Here is a 19,613-nt window from a genome sequence, read left to right on the forward strand (position 1 = left end):
AACAGCAAAGAGTTCTTTACTTATGTAAACTCTAGAAGGAAGGGGATGAATCAGATTGGTCCACTTGATATCGATGGGTCAACTGTTGATGATCCTGCTCAGGTAGCTAACAAACTAAATGAATATTTTGCATCGACATTCACACATGAGGAGTTATTCAGCGAGGGGAATGCCAGAGGTGTATTCAACTCTAGCAGTAAGCTACAGAATCTTGAAATAACTGGGAGTAAAGTGGAGGAGAAACTGTTGAAGATAAACACAAGAAAGGCACCAGGGGTGGATGGGATCTATCCAGTTATGTTAAAGGAGGCAGCAAAGGAAGTAAGCAAACCCTTACCCATAATTATGAGAGCTTCCTTGGACTCAGGGGAGGTACCCATAGACTGGAGATGTGCAAATGTGACCCCAATTCACAAAGGAGGATCAAAGGCTGACACAAGTAATTATAGACCTGTGAGCTTAACTTCTGTTCCAGGAAAATTAATGGAGGCACTGGTTAAAGAACACAGCATGGTTTTGTTAAGGGGAAGTCTTGCCTGACCAATTTGATTTGGTACTGTGATGCAGTCACAAAAGAACTGGATGCAGGGAATAGCTTTGATATTATATACTTGGATCTTAGAAAGGCTTTTGATACGGTTGCACATGGAAGACTGCTACACAAATTGGAGCTGTGTGACATTGGAGGCAAGTTGCTGCTATGGATAAAGGGGTGGCTGAGGGGGAGAAGACAGAGAGTGGTAATCAATGGACACTGCTCATCGTGGACTAATGTTATTAGTGGAGTCTCTCAGGGTCAGTGTTGGGTCCATTATTGTTTTCTGTATTTATAAATGATATTGATGATGGTATATCAAGCTTAATGTCCAAGTTTGCAGAAGATACAAAGGTTGGCAGGGTTGTCAAGGACACTACTGACACTATGCTGCTGCAACAGGATCTGGAAAGGTTGAGCAGATGGGCTGAGAGGTGGCAAATGAAGTTTAACATTGACAAATGTAAAGTACTACACATGGGAAACAGCAACCCCAGAGCAACGTATCAACTCTATGGTACTACACTTACAGTGGTAGAGAATGAAATGGACTTGGGGGTGGTTGTGCAGGCAGATATGAAGTTCTCTGAGCAGTGCATACGGGCTGCAAGAGTAGCTCATGGTGTATTGTCAATGATATATAGGAATTTTTCTAGCAGGGATAAGGAGGTGATTATTCCCTTGTATAAGGCAATGGTCAGGCCACACACACCTAGAGTACTGTATACAGGTCTGGAGGCCTCATTTCAAGAAGGATGTAGAGCTGCTGGAACGAGTACAGAGAAGGGCAACAAGATTAGTGAATGGAACAAACGGGTGCTCTTACGAAGAAAGGCTTAAGTTTTGCAAATTACAGTGTCTGGAGACTAGGCACCAGCGAGGTGATCTGATAGAGGTGTATAAAGCCTTGAATGGTTTGAGCATGCTCAATGCTGATGGGATTCTTCCTCTAGCTCAGAATAATCACCTGAGAGGGCATAAATTCAAATTGAGGAAAGACAGATGTAGGATAGACGTGCGGAAATTTGCCTTTAGCCAGCCGGTGGTTGGTTGGTGGAACAGACTTCCATCCCTTGTAGTGGAAGTTGATAGCCTAAATAAGTTTAAGGCTCAGCTGGACAGGTATTTTGAACGAACAGAGGGGTGAAGTGGAAGTGGGTTTTTTTTTTTTTTTTTTTGGCTGATGCTGCCTAAGCTTGCTTTCTTGCATCAAATGCCTCTACTAATGCTAATATCGGTGTAGATACACCATAGTTTACCCATAAATTTGAACTACTTATGTAGCGTCAAAGGCATCGTTTTAATTGTATCTACACCGATATTATATAGTTAATTACCTAAACCCATAAGAAATTATGCCTTGTAAATTTCATCTTCTAATATATTATTAGAAGATGAAAAAGATGGTGTGAGATACACCATTTGGCATCTCGCATGTTGTGGAAATAACTTTGCAACTGTGATGGTATGTTGCATTACCAGGATACCTGCCCACTCACTGATGATGAAGCCAACTAACTTTGAAACGATTGTCTGGGTGGTGGTATCCACTGAAAATAAATACCAGTAGTCTTCTCTACTAGAGAAGCATTATTTATTTGAAGTAGTGCAACACCAGCTATGTCGTTGTGAAGGCATCCACAATATGAGATACAATTAAAACGATGCCTATGACACTACATGTTCAAATTTATGAGTAAACTATGGTATATCTAAACCTATATTATATAGGTAATTACCTAAACCCATAAGAAATTATGCCTTATGCATTTGATCTTATAAATAACTAATAAGAAAAATACCACCACCCACACGATCTTTTCAAAGCTAGTTGGCTTCTTCATTAGTGAGTGGGCAGGTATCCTGGTAATGCAACATGCCATCACAGTTGCGAAGTTATTTACTAGAAATAACAGAAATACAAATTTGTAAATAACTTTCAGAGTAAGTAAACACCATAGAACCCTGCATGCCTAAGGGAAGATCACAGCATGATCGTCCTTTGTGACAGTATTGTGGTTTCACCACGTCACTCATTTGGAGAGGTCTCTATTCAAGTACTACCATAGACCAGAGGAATTTCTAAAGGGCTCTTCAATGTGTTTTAAATTATCTTATTTATTGTAAAGATTGTGGGGTTTCCTCCTTGTGAGTTATTCTGGTTTTAAAGCTCACGCAACATGCAAATCAGCCTATAAATACAGTCTTACACATATAATACACAGTAGTGCAATATGTACAAACAAATATAAACAATACAGCAGTTTAATTTCATGCTAATTAAACAGCCTTGGGAAAAAATCATTTGCTGCTCTGCTCCCTGTACAACAGAATATGCACAGAGAATGCTTTCTCATATAATTGGCACTATGTATTAGTACTTGCTTTTTTACAGCCAGTTAAAGCATTGGAAAGGTAAGTCCCAAAATAAATTAAATATTTCCCCCCCTTTTGTTTTTGCGTATCTTTCAGTTTAAAAGATTTTTATTCTTACAGATTGATATGGTTAATTCTAAGCAGTTTGGACGTTTATCAATTTTAAATATTTCCTTTTTTGTATATTAGATCAGCATTTTAAAGTCTTGGCCCTGACCATCATAATGAATAAAAAAAAGGGGGGGGTTCTGAATATACATAAGTTGGTCACCACTGTTATATCATTTATTAGTATTAGTAACGGCCGTATGGTGCAAGAAAGCCTATGGCTTATGCTGCACCAGCCAAAAAAAAAAAAAAAAAAATCCGAACAAAACAATGATAAAAACAAAAATTAAATAAATAAATAATAATAATTAATAAATAAATAAAAATAATAAAATGAAATAAAAAATAAATAAAAAGGAAATTAATCCTATCATCCTATGCGCTTCCCTTACCCGAAAGTACTATCCAGATGACCTTTGAATTTCCCCAAACTGTCGGCCTCTACCACCCATGAAAGCAACTTATTCCAATAATTTATAACTCGCTGGCTAAAATAAAACTTCCTGCAGTCCAATCTAAACATTTCCCCCCGTAACTTGAATTTATGAAATTCATTTATGGAATTCCATAAATGAATGGCTGATTTATGGAATTCATTTTGTTTATATGCTTTGAGTTTATTTGCTGTTAATGAAATTTCATTAGATATTATATATTATTCATATTAGGTATTAGATATTATTTATATTATTAAAAATGCTTACAAATTTAAAAAGTAGTAGATTTTGTGATCATTTTGATAGCTTTTTGTGTATTAAATTTGTACTATTACTAGGATGCATAATTATAGGAAACTGATCAACTTTAGCATACTGATTGACTTTTTCTCACTAGAATTAACTTTACTGTTTGAATTTCTGTGAAATTCTAGCAGTAAAAGTAAATCAGTTTTATTACTAGCCACATAGTGCAAGGAAACCTGAGGCTTATGCTACATCAGCCAAAAAAAATTTCCGAATTACCCTGAGAGAGAGAGAAGTAGAAGGGAATCACCAAGAAAGAGAAGAATGATAATATCCAGCTCAGTACCCTGGGTGTGCCAAGTCCATAACTCACCAGATGTGAGCTCTATTGACTTGACTTTTATGAATAATTTTGACTTTTTATAATTTTGTAAAATTTATTAGACAAAATTATATAGTAAGGCATTTTCCTGCAAATTTTTGAGTTTAATGAAAGCAAAACATCTTTTTAGTTTATTACCTTCTTAGTTGGAGCAATACTATTTGTATTTTAAAAATGTTTTTTTTTTAGAATAGCCTAATGTCTGTTACATTAACTATGAAGAAAAAAAAATTATTGTAGATTTCAGAAGCTTGAATTTTTTTGTTATAGATTTTGTGGAATTGCATTTTGATAATATATTATTATTCTTTTCTTTACAGTGGTATTTATCTCAGAATGTATCCTTTGGTTATAATCTTTATTTTTAATTTGTAAATTACTTTTCAAATAATTCAAATCTGTTCTTAATTCTAATTGTGATTTATGAAACCTTAGGACTAGGAAGTAAAATGTTTCTGTTTAGGGAGAAGTTTAATTTAAAATTGGCTTTAGTGCCTTATTATTCTGAAGTTTCTGGCCCATAAAATATTTTAAAAATATCACAAGAGAAAATTTATTTTATTTAGTTTATTCTGTTTTATTCGAATATTTTAAGTTTAAATTTAATTGTTTTTTCTTTTTCTTTATTTTTATTATAGTGGGCTCTGCCTTTGCTTGCTAACCCCCCACATGCTTTTCTACGTAATATGTGGGGGTATGACGGAGTAAGTCAAATATTTTCTACGTAAACGACACCTGTCGAAATACACTGATTCATATCTAATCAGGAAATGACCTATGTAATTATTTACCTGTGCATTTGTAATGTGCGGCATTCTCAAAGTCAAATAAATATAGCAATGTAATTATTTACCAGTATTTTCATAGGTTACTTAGGAAAAGGCCTGGTAAAAATTCAGATCTTGGAAATGACTCCATACTTCGACTAAAAGTCAGGAAGAAGGCAGTGATTGGCAGGTGCCACTCACTGTTTAGCTCTGCCCCCCCCTTTCCTCCTAGGTTGACGTGCCTGTAGTGTTTTTCTCCCCACTTGCTGCTGTTTTAAAATCGGTAACTTGTTTTCTTATTTTAAAACAGCGGGATGGGGGGGATGAACACCCTACCTAAGCTAAGCACCCCGCTCCTCAAAGACACAAAACACATTCACAATAATCCCCAATCACAGAACTCGCCATGACAATCACTTCGTTCTACAACCATGCCACTGCACGGAGACAAGTAGTACCCAAATAATAGATTTTAGCCAAAGGCCTTTTGCTTCAGGTTTCATAATGCATAAGGAATATTGTTGCATCCGAAAGAGCAGGACTAAAATATTTACAAACTATACAAATATTTAAAATATTTTCATATGTACAATATTCAAGTTATTACTTGTCGATGGTTGGAAAAGAAATAATTGCAGAAATGATAATTTTAATGAAATTTGAGAAGGCTCGACAAATTGTTCTTAACCTTAAAGAACGAAATATAAAATTTAATGAAAATCTGTCCACTAGGAGTCAAGTTATTACATGCAGACAGATGGATAAAGAAATAATAATTGTTCTGTTGGTTCAATTTTAATGAAATTCAGGATGACGTGACAAATCTTTTTAAAAGGCCCAAATGTAAAATTTTGTAAAATCCATCCACTGAGAGAGTTGAGTATGCCATTTTATTAAAAATAGCATACTAAAAACCTTCTGAAACAGCCACAATGGAGTAAATTTGAATTGTATGAAGTGAAAATACATTAAATTCATATGCCAACTCACCAATATATCAACATAATGTGAACATTATGCTATCAGATGGCCCATTTATAACGGCGCCTCCGTAGCCGGGTGGGAAGGAGCAGCAGTGCGTAGCACACGCTTCTTGATTAGACCGGGATTCGAGCCCGTCACCACCAAATACGGAGGATGCGGAAAGGTCAAGGGAATGACCACCGCATATCCCGGAGCAATATGGCCTTAGTTGCTAATGCTCCTAAAAAAAAAAAAACCAAAAAAAAAAAAAAACCCATTTATAAACAAAATATGAAAATTAAAAGCTTTTCAATATTTATATATTTTATGTTAAACGTAAATGATATCTTAACTATTACTAGGGTACTATTACTAGCACATAAAAAAGCACAATGTATTAAATTATTGGTTATGCATCACTATCTGAATTACAAGCATCTGACTTTTGCATCACGCATGCAAACAAAAATTCCCAAGGTAAATAGTATGTTTTTGTGAATGAACAACCTTCAAATATTGATCAATTTATTTATTCTTCCTTTATTAATTAAAAAAAAGAATAAATTGTCTGTATCAATGTTGAATGAGAAACTGATTATGAAATTTTAATCATGTAACTTTAATTTTCATGCTGTCCCAACAAAATCTGGAAATGGTTGATTTGGCTATTATTCTTTATCATATTCCTTCAGCCAGATAGGCCTCATGTAGCCGGTGGTCAGAAACAAAAGTGCAGTAGCGCACATTATTTGAATGGACTGTGGTTCAAGCTCACATGACTTCTAAGATACAATTAATGATTATATTCATTATTATATGCCAGTAGTTTTTAGTATCCACATTAATAGTTCATTGTGCCAATCCTTGCAAGATATGGGCCATATCTTGCAAAGATCATAAAAAAGAACTGGTAATTCAGTCTAACATTTAGTAGACTGACCTGTAAAATACTAGTAAAATAAAGTACCTGTAAAATACTGACCTGTAAAATACTAAGCTGAGCGGTCTTAGTTACCATAGTGACCATGTTTGCTGTGCCCTGGCTATTATATTAGATGTTCATATAACTGTAGGAGTGCACATGTGGGACTATTATAGGTCTCTAAACCCACCCAACTTGAAGGCAGACAAAAGGAGACCAACCAATTTAAAATGTAAATGGGGGAAGGGTGAGAGATACTGGTTAGTAGTACATTGGCTGCTTTAGTCATAGTGGTATACCAGCTCATGTGGTTTATTGAATATTTTGTCTGTGCAGAGGGTGTTGACAAGCTGATTTGCATGTTGTGCAGGCTAAAAAATCCAAAGTGACTCACTGAGGAAAACCCTGCTCCCTGTGCCCAGATAAGTTAACTGCAGCCTCAATTGAGGCCTTTTAAAATTCCTCTAGTCACTGATGGGAGACTTGAACCTAGACTACTTCAAACAAGTGGTGAACAGTGCATCCTGATTGCCATATCAAGAACTGATTACATTGGTATGAAAACTGCTAAATTGGGTGTCTCTTCTTTTTTTCTTGTTCATTGTTAAGGATGCGTTTTTGATTTCATGTGTGTGGTACATTAGTAATGGGAAATCCACACAAAATACTATTTAATGAAACCATAAAAATCAGTACTCAAAGGAGAGCATGATAGGTGAAGTTATCATCCTCTCTGGCTCTTCTTCCATGTCCAGGAAAGTCTGCTGGATGCATCACTGTTGATGGTGAGAAGCTCCCACTACTTCTCTTTGCTGAAGATGTAGTACTTATCTCCCACAATGTTTTGGAACTCTAAATGGGTCTCTGGCAGATTTATCAGTAATGTCAAAATGTCAGAGTCTTATGGACTAATTTTTTCAAAAACCACATCCTTTCATCATTGATCTATTGCTGTGAGACATGGAACATTCTGAAGGAGAAGGAAGAGGAGGCATCAGCACCACCCAGAAAACGATAGAGAGGAGCAGTTGCAGTATTAGAAAAAATGGATCACATCAGGAATGAGGATATCTGGAAATTGAATAAAGGCAAAGATGACACTACTCTGTTTATGAAAGCAAGAAAAGATGAGTTGGTTACATCACCAAAATGAAAGACAAGAGTTGGACCTCTTGGGTTACCTTGTTATTAATAGGGAAAATCTCAATGGAAGACCTCCATTGAGATGTGAGGATACACTGACAAAAATTATCAGTAATAACTGGAGAAGGAAGGCTCAGGACAAAATTTATTGGAAGCCTTGTGATCTGCATCTAACCTTACAGCTGGATGATAACACAGGTCTGTCAAGGACCTGTTATCATGTAGTGTTTGGAAAGAGGGGGAGTTGAGTTGGTATGTTTGCAGTTTGTTATGTACTTGTATAAGTTCTTTCCTTTATAATACTTGTAATATACTTATAACACTTATAGAACTTATGAAATAGAACTTATAATACTTGTATAATTTCTTTCCTTTCTGTAGTAGATACTAGTATGAGCTATCTTAGTCGGTTAAATTTAATTCATGAATTTTATTATCTTAACCTGGTAATAGTGGCACAATTTATAATAGAAACAGTGGTGAAGCACCTGACAGGTGCTTTATTTTTATTTTTTTATTTCTGGAAAAAGCTTTAGGGTGGTTTTGAAATTGTCCATAGATTATACCTATACTTTAGCATTTCTTAAAAGATTGTAATACTTATTATATGGATCTTTTTATTTTTTATCAGCTATTTTAAAATGTACGAAATGTTAAGTATACAAAATTTTAAATGTGCTGATGTTTATATACTTCTTCTTATTATATGTATAAATACTTCTGAAAAAATATATATGTACATATTAGATACAAGTATGCACTTCAATTTTCATATTTTTTTCAAAATTTATTTAAATTAAAATCTAGTGTGCTTGACAATGCATGACAGGTCATACCTACTTATCTTGCCTCTTTCAGATTAATGTCCACCTTGAATAAATATAATGTTGTTTCTGCATCCTTACTGTATGAGAACAGTAAATCTTTCAAAAAAACTTCTTTGTGATTGTAGATGTTTAGTTAACTTGTGGGAGTGATAGGCAATTAATCTTGAATGTTAAAAACAAACTTAGACTTCAAAAACTCTGCAGTAAAGTTTTGACATTGCATTTAATTATTCTCCAAAAACTGTAACAAAAAAATTCAGGAACTGTTGCAGTAAAATTTTGACTATATTTAAGAAGAAGATAGAAATAACTTCATTTTTTACTCATTAATTAGGGAATGGGGGTGTGTTATTTAGAAAAAAAAAGACAACTGTCAGGCTGTGCTACCACTGTTGGGCTAATCAGTTTGTTTGTCTTCGCCATAAAGATTACATTATATTTCGGTAGAAATTCTCCTTCACAGCAAATAGAACCAGTGGTTAGTTTGGTTGCTTGTTTATATTTCTTTACTTGAATACCTTTTTATTGTAATTCTTGTTTTGGTTGATTAAATATTTTTTGTATTTAATAGTATAGGGCAAGCATAAGATCCTTGTGGCAGGTAGCCTTGATTGACCCCCCCCCCCTTCCTCCCATAAAGAATGCAGTGGTTGAGTGGTGGGGGATATGCTGGCAGAGGACTTCTGATTATGATAGCTTTCTTCACTCCTAATTGTTATCTGTATGGAGCAGTGAAAGTTGCAGTCTCTCCAAATCAAGGAAAGTCACTGTGGTTTTAGGAACATCCAGCATTTGAGTCAGTAGCTGCTGCAACTGTTGTTGATGGTGCTGAAAGACAATGCAAGTTATGAATTAAATTTTTATATAGATAATCGTTTAGCTACTCGTAAACATAGTTAACAGGTGGTAAAATACTCAGTGCTGTTTGTCCAGGCTGAGTTATTTTATCATAAAAATCAAATGGAAGAAAGGGAAATGAAGCTGAGAATGTATATCATCTGCTCACTTAGTTGTTTGATGTATTGGAAAATATGAAGAGGCTATCAGGCATTTGTATAAGTGAGTTAGTTTAAAATTGAAAGTGTCTGCAATTCTGCACAGACATGATAGGAGGGAGTATATTATGAGAGCCTTGTCACTCAATTCAGCCCTGGAGATATTGTGCAAGGCTCATGGGGTAGAATTTTTTCAACATTGTCTGTGCTTGTTGACAAGAACAACTGCTTCTACAGGGATGGGATATACTTAAATAAAAAGGGTGCAAGAATATTTGCTGATGTTATCGAGACAGTGTTAGATGGGTCGGAAAACTGCTAGCTTTGGGGGGGGGGATTCACAGACTAATAGATTAATGGTAGCCGCAGGCAGAGGTACAAATTATTCTTGCACTGCTTCTATTGGAATGAGTAGCAGCCTGGAAAGTAAGTTGCTGGGGATTTCAGGAACTCCTGGGGATCACGAAACAAGTAAATACCTGGGCTGTGTTAGAGTAACTAAGAGTGAGAACAGGTGCATGTATACTTGCATTTACACCAATGCTACGAGTATAGTAAATAAATTTGATGAATTTGAAATGCTGATCAAGACATCAAAGGTGCTGATATTGCTCGGATATCAGAGATCTGTGTCACACAGATGTAAGGAATGCAGATTAGGAATTTGGAGAGTACAGTGTGTACAGAAAGGATATGCAGAATAGGAAGGGAGGAGGGGGCTATGTTGTTAATTAAGAAACAGACAAAATCTAAGGCAGTGCATCCAGTTGACATGGGTGGCCAGTGAATGTTGAGTCAGTTTAGTGTGACATAATCACTGGGAAAGCAAAAATTAGGATTGGAGTGTGTTATAAGCTTAATAACTCTGATGAGTACAATGAACAACTATACAGAGAAATAGAGTGGGCCAGTAAATCAGAATGTCTTATAATGGGAATTTTTAACTTCCCCGATATTGACCGGAACTTGTGGGTTGGTCACTCTCACACGAGCAAGACTTTTGTGGATTTATTAGATGATTGTTTTTCTACAGCAGAATGTTTGAGAGACAAACGGAGGAAGTAATACTCTTGATCTGATTATCAGCAGTGATTGTGATTATTCATGCATTAAGAATTTGCAGATATCAGGAACCACTAGTTGGCAGTGATCACAGCGTACTGATGTGGGATTTTACTGATGTGGGATTTTACTGATGTGCTCTTAAAGATGTAACTACCATCAGGAGTAAAGTGAAGGGTTTTTGCTTTCGTAAAGGTGACTACACTGGTCTGAGACAGGTTTTAAATTCTGTACAGTGGGACCAACTGATGATGTTACCAACAACAAATTCTAAATGGGAAGCATTCAAGGTAGTAATCTTGTAGGTTATTTGGCTTTTTGTTCCAACTAAGAAATACTGTTCAAGATTTAGATCTAAACGAATGTCAGATGAACTAATGAGACTCGTGGCATAGAAGAAAAATGCTTGTTTGTATTGAAGTTTAGCGGCACATGGATTATGCAGGTCATAATGTGACTGAGAAAAATGCATGGATGCATACAAATTATCAGGTGACATAGAAGCCTATGGTAGATATAAGCTAGTCTTTTATCAGGTCATAAAGGAGAGTGGTTAGGCAAGTGAAGGCAGATTACAAGAAATCTTTGGTAAAGGATGCAACAAAAAACAGCAGAAACTTCTTTACTTATATAAATCTAGAAGAAAGGGGATAAATCAGATTGGCCCACTTGATATCGATGGTTGGACTGTTGATAATCCTGCTCAGATAGCTGACAAACTGAATGAGTATATTTTGCATCTACATTCACACATGAGGAATTCTGTAGGGAAGTGGAGGACAGAAGCTTATTAAATTCTAAAAGGCAGTTAAATGACTTTGTAATAACTGAAAGCAAAGTGGAGGAGAAATTGTTGAAGTTAAACTTAAGGAATTCACCTGGGATGGATGGGATCTATCCAGTTATATTAAAGAAGGCAGCAAAGGCAGTAAGCAAACCCTTAATCATAATTATCCGGGCATCCTTGGACTCAAGGGAGATTCCAATGATTGAGACGTGCAGATGTATACCCAATTCACAAAGGGTGACACAAGTAATTACAGACCTGTTAGTTTCACTTCTGTTCAAAGAAAAATAATGGAGTCATTGGTTAAAGAAGCATTGCAGTATCATACAGACAGGACTGCAATAATAATTCAGACGCAGCATGGGTTTGTTAAGTGGAAGTCTTGTCTGATCAATTTGATTGGATACTATGATGTGGTCACAAAGGAACTGATGCAAAAAATAATTTTTATATCATATACTTGGATTTCAGGAAAGCTTTTGATACTGTTGGAAGATTACTGTATGAATTGGAGCAATATGGCATTAAGGACAAGTTGCTAATATGGATAAAAGGATGGTTGAAGGGGAAAAGTCAGAGAGTGGCAATCATTGGATACTGCTCTTTGTGGACTAATGTTATTAGTGGAATCCCCCAGGGTTCGGTGTTGGGTCCATCGTTGTTTTGTATATTTATCAATGATATTGATGAAGGTATATGAGGATGATACAAAGGTTGTCATGGTTGTTAATGACTGCTGTAATGATAGTATGCTACTGCATATGGGTAGCAATAACCTCAGAAAAATGTACCAAATGTATGGTAACTCCAGGGTAGTGGAGAATGAAAAAGACCTGGGGGTAATTGTGCAGTCAGATATGAAGTTTTCTGAGCAATGCAGACAGGCTTCAAGAGTAATGGGGTCTTGTCAATGGTATACAGGAATTTTGCTAGCAGGGATAAGGAGGTGTTATCCTTTTGTATAAGGCAATGGTCAGGCCACACTTTGCGTTCTGCATACAGGTCTTGAGGCTTCATTTCAGGAGGGATGTTGAGCTGCTGGAAGGAGTATAGAGAAGGGCAATGAGATTGGTAAGGGGAACAAAGGGGGTGCTCTTAGAAAGAAAGGCTAAGTTCTGCAGATTGCAGCGTCTGGAGACTAGGCACCTGTGAGGCAATCTGATTGAGGTATATAAGGCCTTGAATGGTTTGAGCAGGTTCAATGCTGATGCAATTCTTCCTCTTGCTCAGATTGTGAACCTGAGGGTGCATAAACTCAAATTAAGAAAAGACAGTTGTAGAATAGATGCGCAGAAGTTTGCCTTTAGCCAGTGGGTAGATGATTGCTGGAACAGACTCCCATGGCGCCTCCATAGCCAGGTGGGAAGGAGCAGCAGTGCGTAGCACACGCTTCTTGATTAGACCGGGGTTCGAGCCCGTCACCACCAAATAAGGAGGATGCGGAAAGATCAGGGAATGATCACCGCATATCCCGGAGCAATATGGCCTTAGTTGCTAATGCTCCTAAGAAAAAAAAAAAAAAAAAAGACTCCCATCTGTCATTGTGGAAGTTGATAGCTTAAATAAATTCAAGGAAGAAGTAGACAAACTTTTGGAGCGAATGGTTGTGTGAAATAGGAAGCGTGTGTTTTTTTTTTTTTTTTTTTTTTTGGCTGATGCTTAATAAGCTTGCTTTCTTGCATCATATGCCTCTACTAATGCTAACGCTAATAATAACTGGAAACTGAATAAGAGAAATCAAAAACTATACAGGTGTTTCTGAACATGTTGGTTATACTTTTAGGGTTGGTTCAAGACCTAAAAGCAATAAAAAAATAGTTTCTACCCTTCCCATCTCATACAGAAGGGTTGAAACATCCCAATATGTCCAAGAACTATTGTTAGTAACAATATTTCTTGCCTTTTATGCTTTTTGGATTTCTATGTCTAATTTTTATACCCTACAATCCATTAGAATAACCCCAGGGAGAATGGGGATGCTATTTCTATCCTATTTCTACCTACAGTAAACTCTCGCTAATCCGGATTAATTTGGGGGGGGGGGGGCGAGGTCATCTGGATTAAGCAAAAATTTGGATTAGTGAAGCAAAAGATAGCCTTAAAAGAACAAAAACTTAGAACACAAATAAACGGAAAATTTAATAATTAAAATATAGATAGTGCTGATGAAAATAAATAAAAACATATCACTGTAGAGCGTTTATTTAAAAATTATAAAAAGACAATACATTTATCCATCGATAGATGGATAAATGTATTGTCTTTTTATACAATTATCAGGTGGCATTATCGTCGCAAGCCAATGCCACTTGATCATTGCCACGAATACCACTTAAATACAGCTTCTTCCAACAACACCTTTTTTGGCTTTTTTAATGTCTGTCTATTTGATACACTGCTTTTATCACCTCCCACATAGAATTTTAAAGCAAATGTCATTATGGATTCTTTTTGTTTTTTAATATCTGATATGGTCTGTTGGCCCTTATCAAATTCTTCAGCAATTTGAGCTATCACTTTGAGCTTGTTAATGATAGTTAAAGTAATGTGTTTTCTTTTTGTGCCATTTTTCAATTCTTTAGAACCAATAATTATATAAAATATGTTGATTTACCTGTATATATATATATATATATGTATAAAGACGTACGCAAATGAAGCGATATAAGCAATAACATCCATCCGACTCAGAGTCAACAGCGATACTGGACAACACACAAGACAATGTAATGTAATGTATGTTCTGTGTCTCTCTCTCTCTCTCTCTGCAAAGTCAGAATGACTTATCTACCTTCCTAAATCCCATATCTTTTAAAGTACTGTACTGAATTGTGAACAGAATTTTTCATATTTCGATCTGGATTATCAGATATCTGGATTAACTGTAACCGTATTAGTGAGTATTTACTGTAATTATACACCATGAGCTATTGGAGTAACTCAAGGTAGCTTGATTGCTTAATTTCTGCAGTCGTGGTTTTTATAAACAGTTAGTGTTTATAAAAAAAACAGTACATAATACTTAAAAAAGTTAGGATTTTTAGAATTGACACTAAAAGTACATCCAGGAACATCATGAATTTTGAAACATCAAAATCTGTTCTTCAGACCAGTGTTATAATATTTGCTATAGTTTTTTTTTTTTTTTTTTTTTTCAAATTCTTGTTATTAGAAATATTCCTTCATTATGATTAGATGAGCAGCTTTGATGATGTTAAATTTGAGGCAGCAAGTGTCTTGGCTGATTTATATGAAAAGAAGGTATGCATATTAATACTTTATCTTAATATATACCTTAAATTTAAAATAATATATTAATTTAATTTCTTTAGCAAAAATTTTCCAGTAACTACATGCAGTTACTTAGTAATTGTTGTTACTTGTAATTTTTGTAACAGCATAATTGCCATCATTTGATACTGCTGTAAATGTTATAAAAGAATTAATTTTGAAGAATTGTTTTATCATATATCTATATATAAAACTTTGCATTTTTAATTTTTCTACTGCTAATATAGTTTTTAGGATAAGCACTCAATCATGGATAATTTAAATAATTTACAATTTTTTTTTTTTTTTACCTTGTCTCCAAGTTTGTAATGGTTTAGTTTTAATTATGAATAGGTCATTTTGACCTCTTTATATTTGTAAGTGTTGATTACGTAATCATGTTGAAGATAAATTTCACAATTTTTTCACTTCCTCAGCAATCATCACCCAAAAATTCACATTTGAGATGGAATTAAAGATATATATATATATATAAACTGTCATTCTTGGCTTTATGTGTATTTAGAGACCACAGTATTAACACTTCTGTTTACAGAAAGCTTATAGAGAGCTTTGAACTTCCTTAATTTTAATTTAGCTCCATCTTCACTTAGCAAAGGTTGTGGTGATTAGAAGTTGTCTTCAGAGCCTTTAAACATGCATGAAGGCCACTTCTTAGAAGAGTAATTCCAGTTCATCATTTTGCGCTTTTGTATGTTGTGCCTACTGCACATGTGAATAAAATTAAAAAGATAACCCATAACCAGTTACAGTCACGCTAAAATGCACCAATCTGAATATAGGTTACCATGCATGGGAAACTTATGTTCAGGTTTTTTACTTATTTGAAACATTTAGGAAATGCAATTGATAGCAAAACAGATTTTTTTGTAGACAGTGTAAGAAGGATTTCACTAGTGGTATTATGAGTATTAGTAACCACGTTTACCCACTTAATTTTCCACCCTTTCTAATAATACCATTTAAAAAATTTTTTCTTCTCTGGTAAAGTAAAACATTTTTAAATGCTTTTTTTTCTCCCTGATTATGAAAATGATTTAAATATTCCTGTCACATTAGATTTTTGAAAAATTTCAATGTTTTATTACATGTAGCATGGGGTAGTGCCAAAAATGTTGGCATGTTTCAAGTTTCCTAAAGAAACTCTTTTATATTTGGATTTTAAAGTACAACATGAACTTTCATTAGCATTAGTAGAGGCATATGATGCAAGAAAGTGAGCTTTTTTTTGGCAGCATCAGCCAAACTCCCCTCTCCCATTTCACCCCCCCCCCATTTGTTCCAAATGCCTATCCAGCTCAGCCTTAAATTTATTTAAGCTATTAGCTTCCACAACAAAAGATGGAAGCCTGTTCCACCAATCAACTACATGTTGGCTAAAGGCAAATTTCTGCACATCTATTCTACAACTACCTTTCCTCAATTTGAAACTGTACCCCCTCAGGTTCTTAGTCTGAGCAAGAGGAAGAATCCCATCAGCATTTAGGATTCTCAACCCATTCAAGGCCTTATACACCTCAATCAGATCACCTCGCAGGTGCCTATTCTCCAGGTGCTGCAATTTGCAGAACTCAAGCCTTTCTTTGTAAGAACACCCCTTTGCTCCCCTCACCAATCTTGTTGCCCTTCTTTGTATTCGTTCTAGCAACTCTACATCCTTCCTAAAATGAGGCATCTATACCTGTACACAGTACTCTAGGTGTGGCCTAGCCATTGTCTTGTATAACGGGATAATCGCCTCCCTGTCCCTGCTAGCAAAATTCCTATATATCATTGACAAGACTCCATGACCTGCCCTTCTGCACCGCTCAGCGAACTTCATATTTGACTGCACAATTACCCTTAGGTCTTTTTCACTTTCCACTTCCCCGAATGTAGTATCACACAGTTGGTACATTTCTCTTCGGTTATTGCTACCGATATGAAGTACTTTGCATTTGTCAATGTTAAACTTCAGTTGTCACTTCTCAGCCCATTTTCCCGACTTATCTAGATTCAGTTGGAAGTAGCATACTGTCGTTAACAACCCTGCCAATCTTTGTATCATCTGCAAATTAGACATTGAACCTGATATGCCTTCATCAATATCATCGATAAATATGTTTGTTGTTTGTTTGTTATTTGGTTTTTAGGAGCATTAGCAACTAAGGCCATATTGCTCTTGGATATGTGGTGGTCATTCCCTGACCTTTCCGCATCCTCCGTATTTGGTGGTGATGGACTCGAATCCCGGTCTAATCAAGAAGCGTGTGCTACGCACTGCTGCTCCTTCCCACCTGGCTACGGAGGCGCCGCATCCATTGATAAATATACAAAACAACAATGGGCCCAACACAAAACCCTGGGGAACTCCACTAATAACATTTTTCAACGAAGAGCAGTACCATTGATTACAGAGTCCATAGAGCAGTGTCCATTTCCCACTCAACCATCCCTTTATCCATTGTAGCAACTTACCCTTAATGCCATATCTTTCCAATTTGTACAGCAGTCTTCCATGTGGAACAGTATAAAAAGCTTTCCTGAAATCCAAGTGTATGATATCAAAATTATTTTTGGTCATTCAGTTCCTTTGTGATCACATCATAGTATCCAATCAAATTGGTCAGACAAGACCTCCCTTTAACAAACCCATACTGTGTCTTAACTATTACTGCAGTCTTGTCTAGATGATCCTGCAATGCTTCTTTAACCAGTGATTCCATTATTTTCCCTGGAACACAAGTTAAACTAACAGGTCTGTAGTTACCTGTGTCACCTTTTGAACCCCCTTTATAAATTGGTGATACATTTGCACACCTCCAGTCCATGGGGACCTCCCCTGAGTCCAAGGAAGCTCTCATAATTATGTCTAAGGGTTTGCTTACTTCCTTTGCTGCTTCCTTTAATATAACTGGATAGATCCTGTCCACCCCAGGTGCCTTCTTTACGTTTAACTTCAACAATTTCTCCTCCACATTGCTCTCAGTTATTACAAAATCACTTAGCTCCCTGTTAGTGTTTGATAAACGTCTGACACTCTCCTCATTGAATAACTCCTCATATGTGAATGTAGATGAAAAATACTCATTCAGTTAATCAGCTACCTGAGCATGATCATCAATAGTCAACCCATCTATGTTAGGTTGTCCAATCTGATTCAACCCTTTCCTTCTAGAGTTTACATAAGTAAAGAACTCTTTGCTGGTTTTTTTTTGCATCCTTTGCCAAAGATTTCTCGTAAACTGTCTTCGCTTGCCTAACCTCCTTTGTGACTTGATTACAGACTAGTTTATACCTGCCATAGGCTTCTGTGTCACCTGATGCTTTATACAAAGGGTACTAGGAAAGTTTTGCAATATGACGCAACAATGAATCACAGGAAGCTGCTTGTTGCAGCATGTTGAGACATGTTCATACGTGCATAGTAGCCACCGCGCCAAGTCGATGGGCTCAGTTATTCATTAGTAGTGAGAGTGTAAAGTGCTTGCGATGGCATCGTGGTCATGAAATGAGATAAGGACAGTTTTGCGGTATAATTTCGTGCGTGGTTTAACCATAGACCAGTGCTTAGAAGAAATGACTCTTGCACTAGATGATGATTGTCCACATCGTACAACGATATTATGTGGTATAGAGAATTCCAAAGGGTAAATTTCACTCTGGAGGATTCTGAGAGGCCGGGAAGGCCACGAACGTCAATTACGGAGGAAAACGTTACTGCTGTGAGGAAAATGCTTGACGAAAACAGGCGAGTGACCTACCAACAGATAGAGGATACTTTGGGCCTAAATGCACCAGCAATTCGTTCGATTCTGCAAGATCATTTGCACGTGAAGAAACTTAACTTTGTTCTCTCTGGGTGCCGCATCAACTGACTGAAGAGCAGATGACACGACGTGTGACTTGGTGCCGGGAGATGTTAAAAAAGTTTGATATGGGACAATCTCGGTATGTGAACAACATCGTGACAGGTGACGAGACTTGGCTGTACTATTACGATCTGCCGACCAAGGCTCAAAACAAAGTTTGGGTCTTTGATGATGACGACACACCCGTAATTGTCAGAAAATCCCGATCTATAAAGAAGAAAATGATAGCTGTATTTTTCAAATCGAGTGGAATTGTGGAACGTGTCGTTTTGGACATGCAGAAGACAGTCACAGCTAAGTGGTATACTGAACAATGCCTGCCTAAAGTCATTGGATCTATGAAGAACCTGCGGCCAAAGTCAAGAATGGACACCTGGTACCTCCATCACGAAAATGCTCCAGCTCACCGCGCCAAAGCCTGCACCGAATATTTGACCACGACAGGACTGAAACTTCTTGAGCACCCTCCCTACAGTCCAGACCTTGCTCCCTGCGACTTTGCACTGTTCCCGCATGTGAAAATGAAGCTAAAAGGGAGGCAGTTTTCCAGTGATGAGGACCTTCTACGGGCTTGGGACAACGAGTGTGCTTTACTCCCTAGTGAAACTTGGCAGAACTGGTTTAAAGATTGGTTTCGGAGGATGGAGAGGTGTATTGAATGTAGAGGAAATTACTTTGAAAAAATTAAATAAACAAAGCTGTATTGCAAAACTTTCCTAGTACCCTTTGTATGCATCCCATTAATTCATTCTTCTTCTCTGCCACGAGCCTCATCAATTCATCTGACATCCATTTAGGCCTAAACCTTGAACAGTATTTCTTAATTGGAATGAAAAGCCTTGTAGCCGCCAAAATTAAGTCCCTGAAGGCTTCCCATTGAGAATTCAACATTGGTAGCATCATCAGTCTGAGACCTTTACG

The 19,613-nt window shown here is 36.4% G+C and overlaps 1 protein-coding gene across 1 annotated transcript in view; it reads left to right on the top strand.

Annotated features, from left to right (window-relative positions):
• The window catches only part of Mau2 (Mau2 sister chromatid cohesion factor), a 289,027-nt gene that overhangs the window by 16,166 nt on the left and 253,248 nt on the right, over positions 1–19,613 (top strand). The window contains exons 2-3 of the mRNA XM_090380613.1: positions 4,405–4,422; positions 14,746–14,811. Coding sequence (XP_090236739.1) covers positions 4,405–4,422; positions 14,746–14,811 — 84 coding nt within the window. The remainder of the gene's footprint in view (positions 1–4,404; positions 4,423–14,745; positions 14,812–19,613) is intronic.

This window comes from Mastigoproctus giganteus, chromosome 9 (assembly GCF_048544385.1).
Source record: "Mastigoproctus giganteus isolate SK-2022 chromosome 9, ASM4854438v1, whole genome shotgun sequence".
NCBI classification, from domain to species: Eukaryota; Metazoa; Arthropoda; class Arachnida; order Uropygi; family Thelyphonidae; genus Mastigoproctus; species Mastigoproctus giganteus.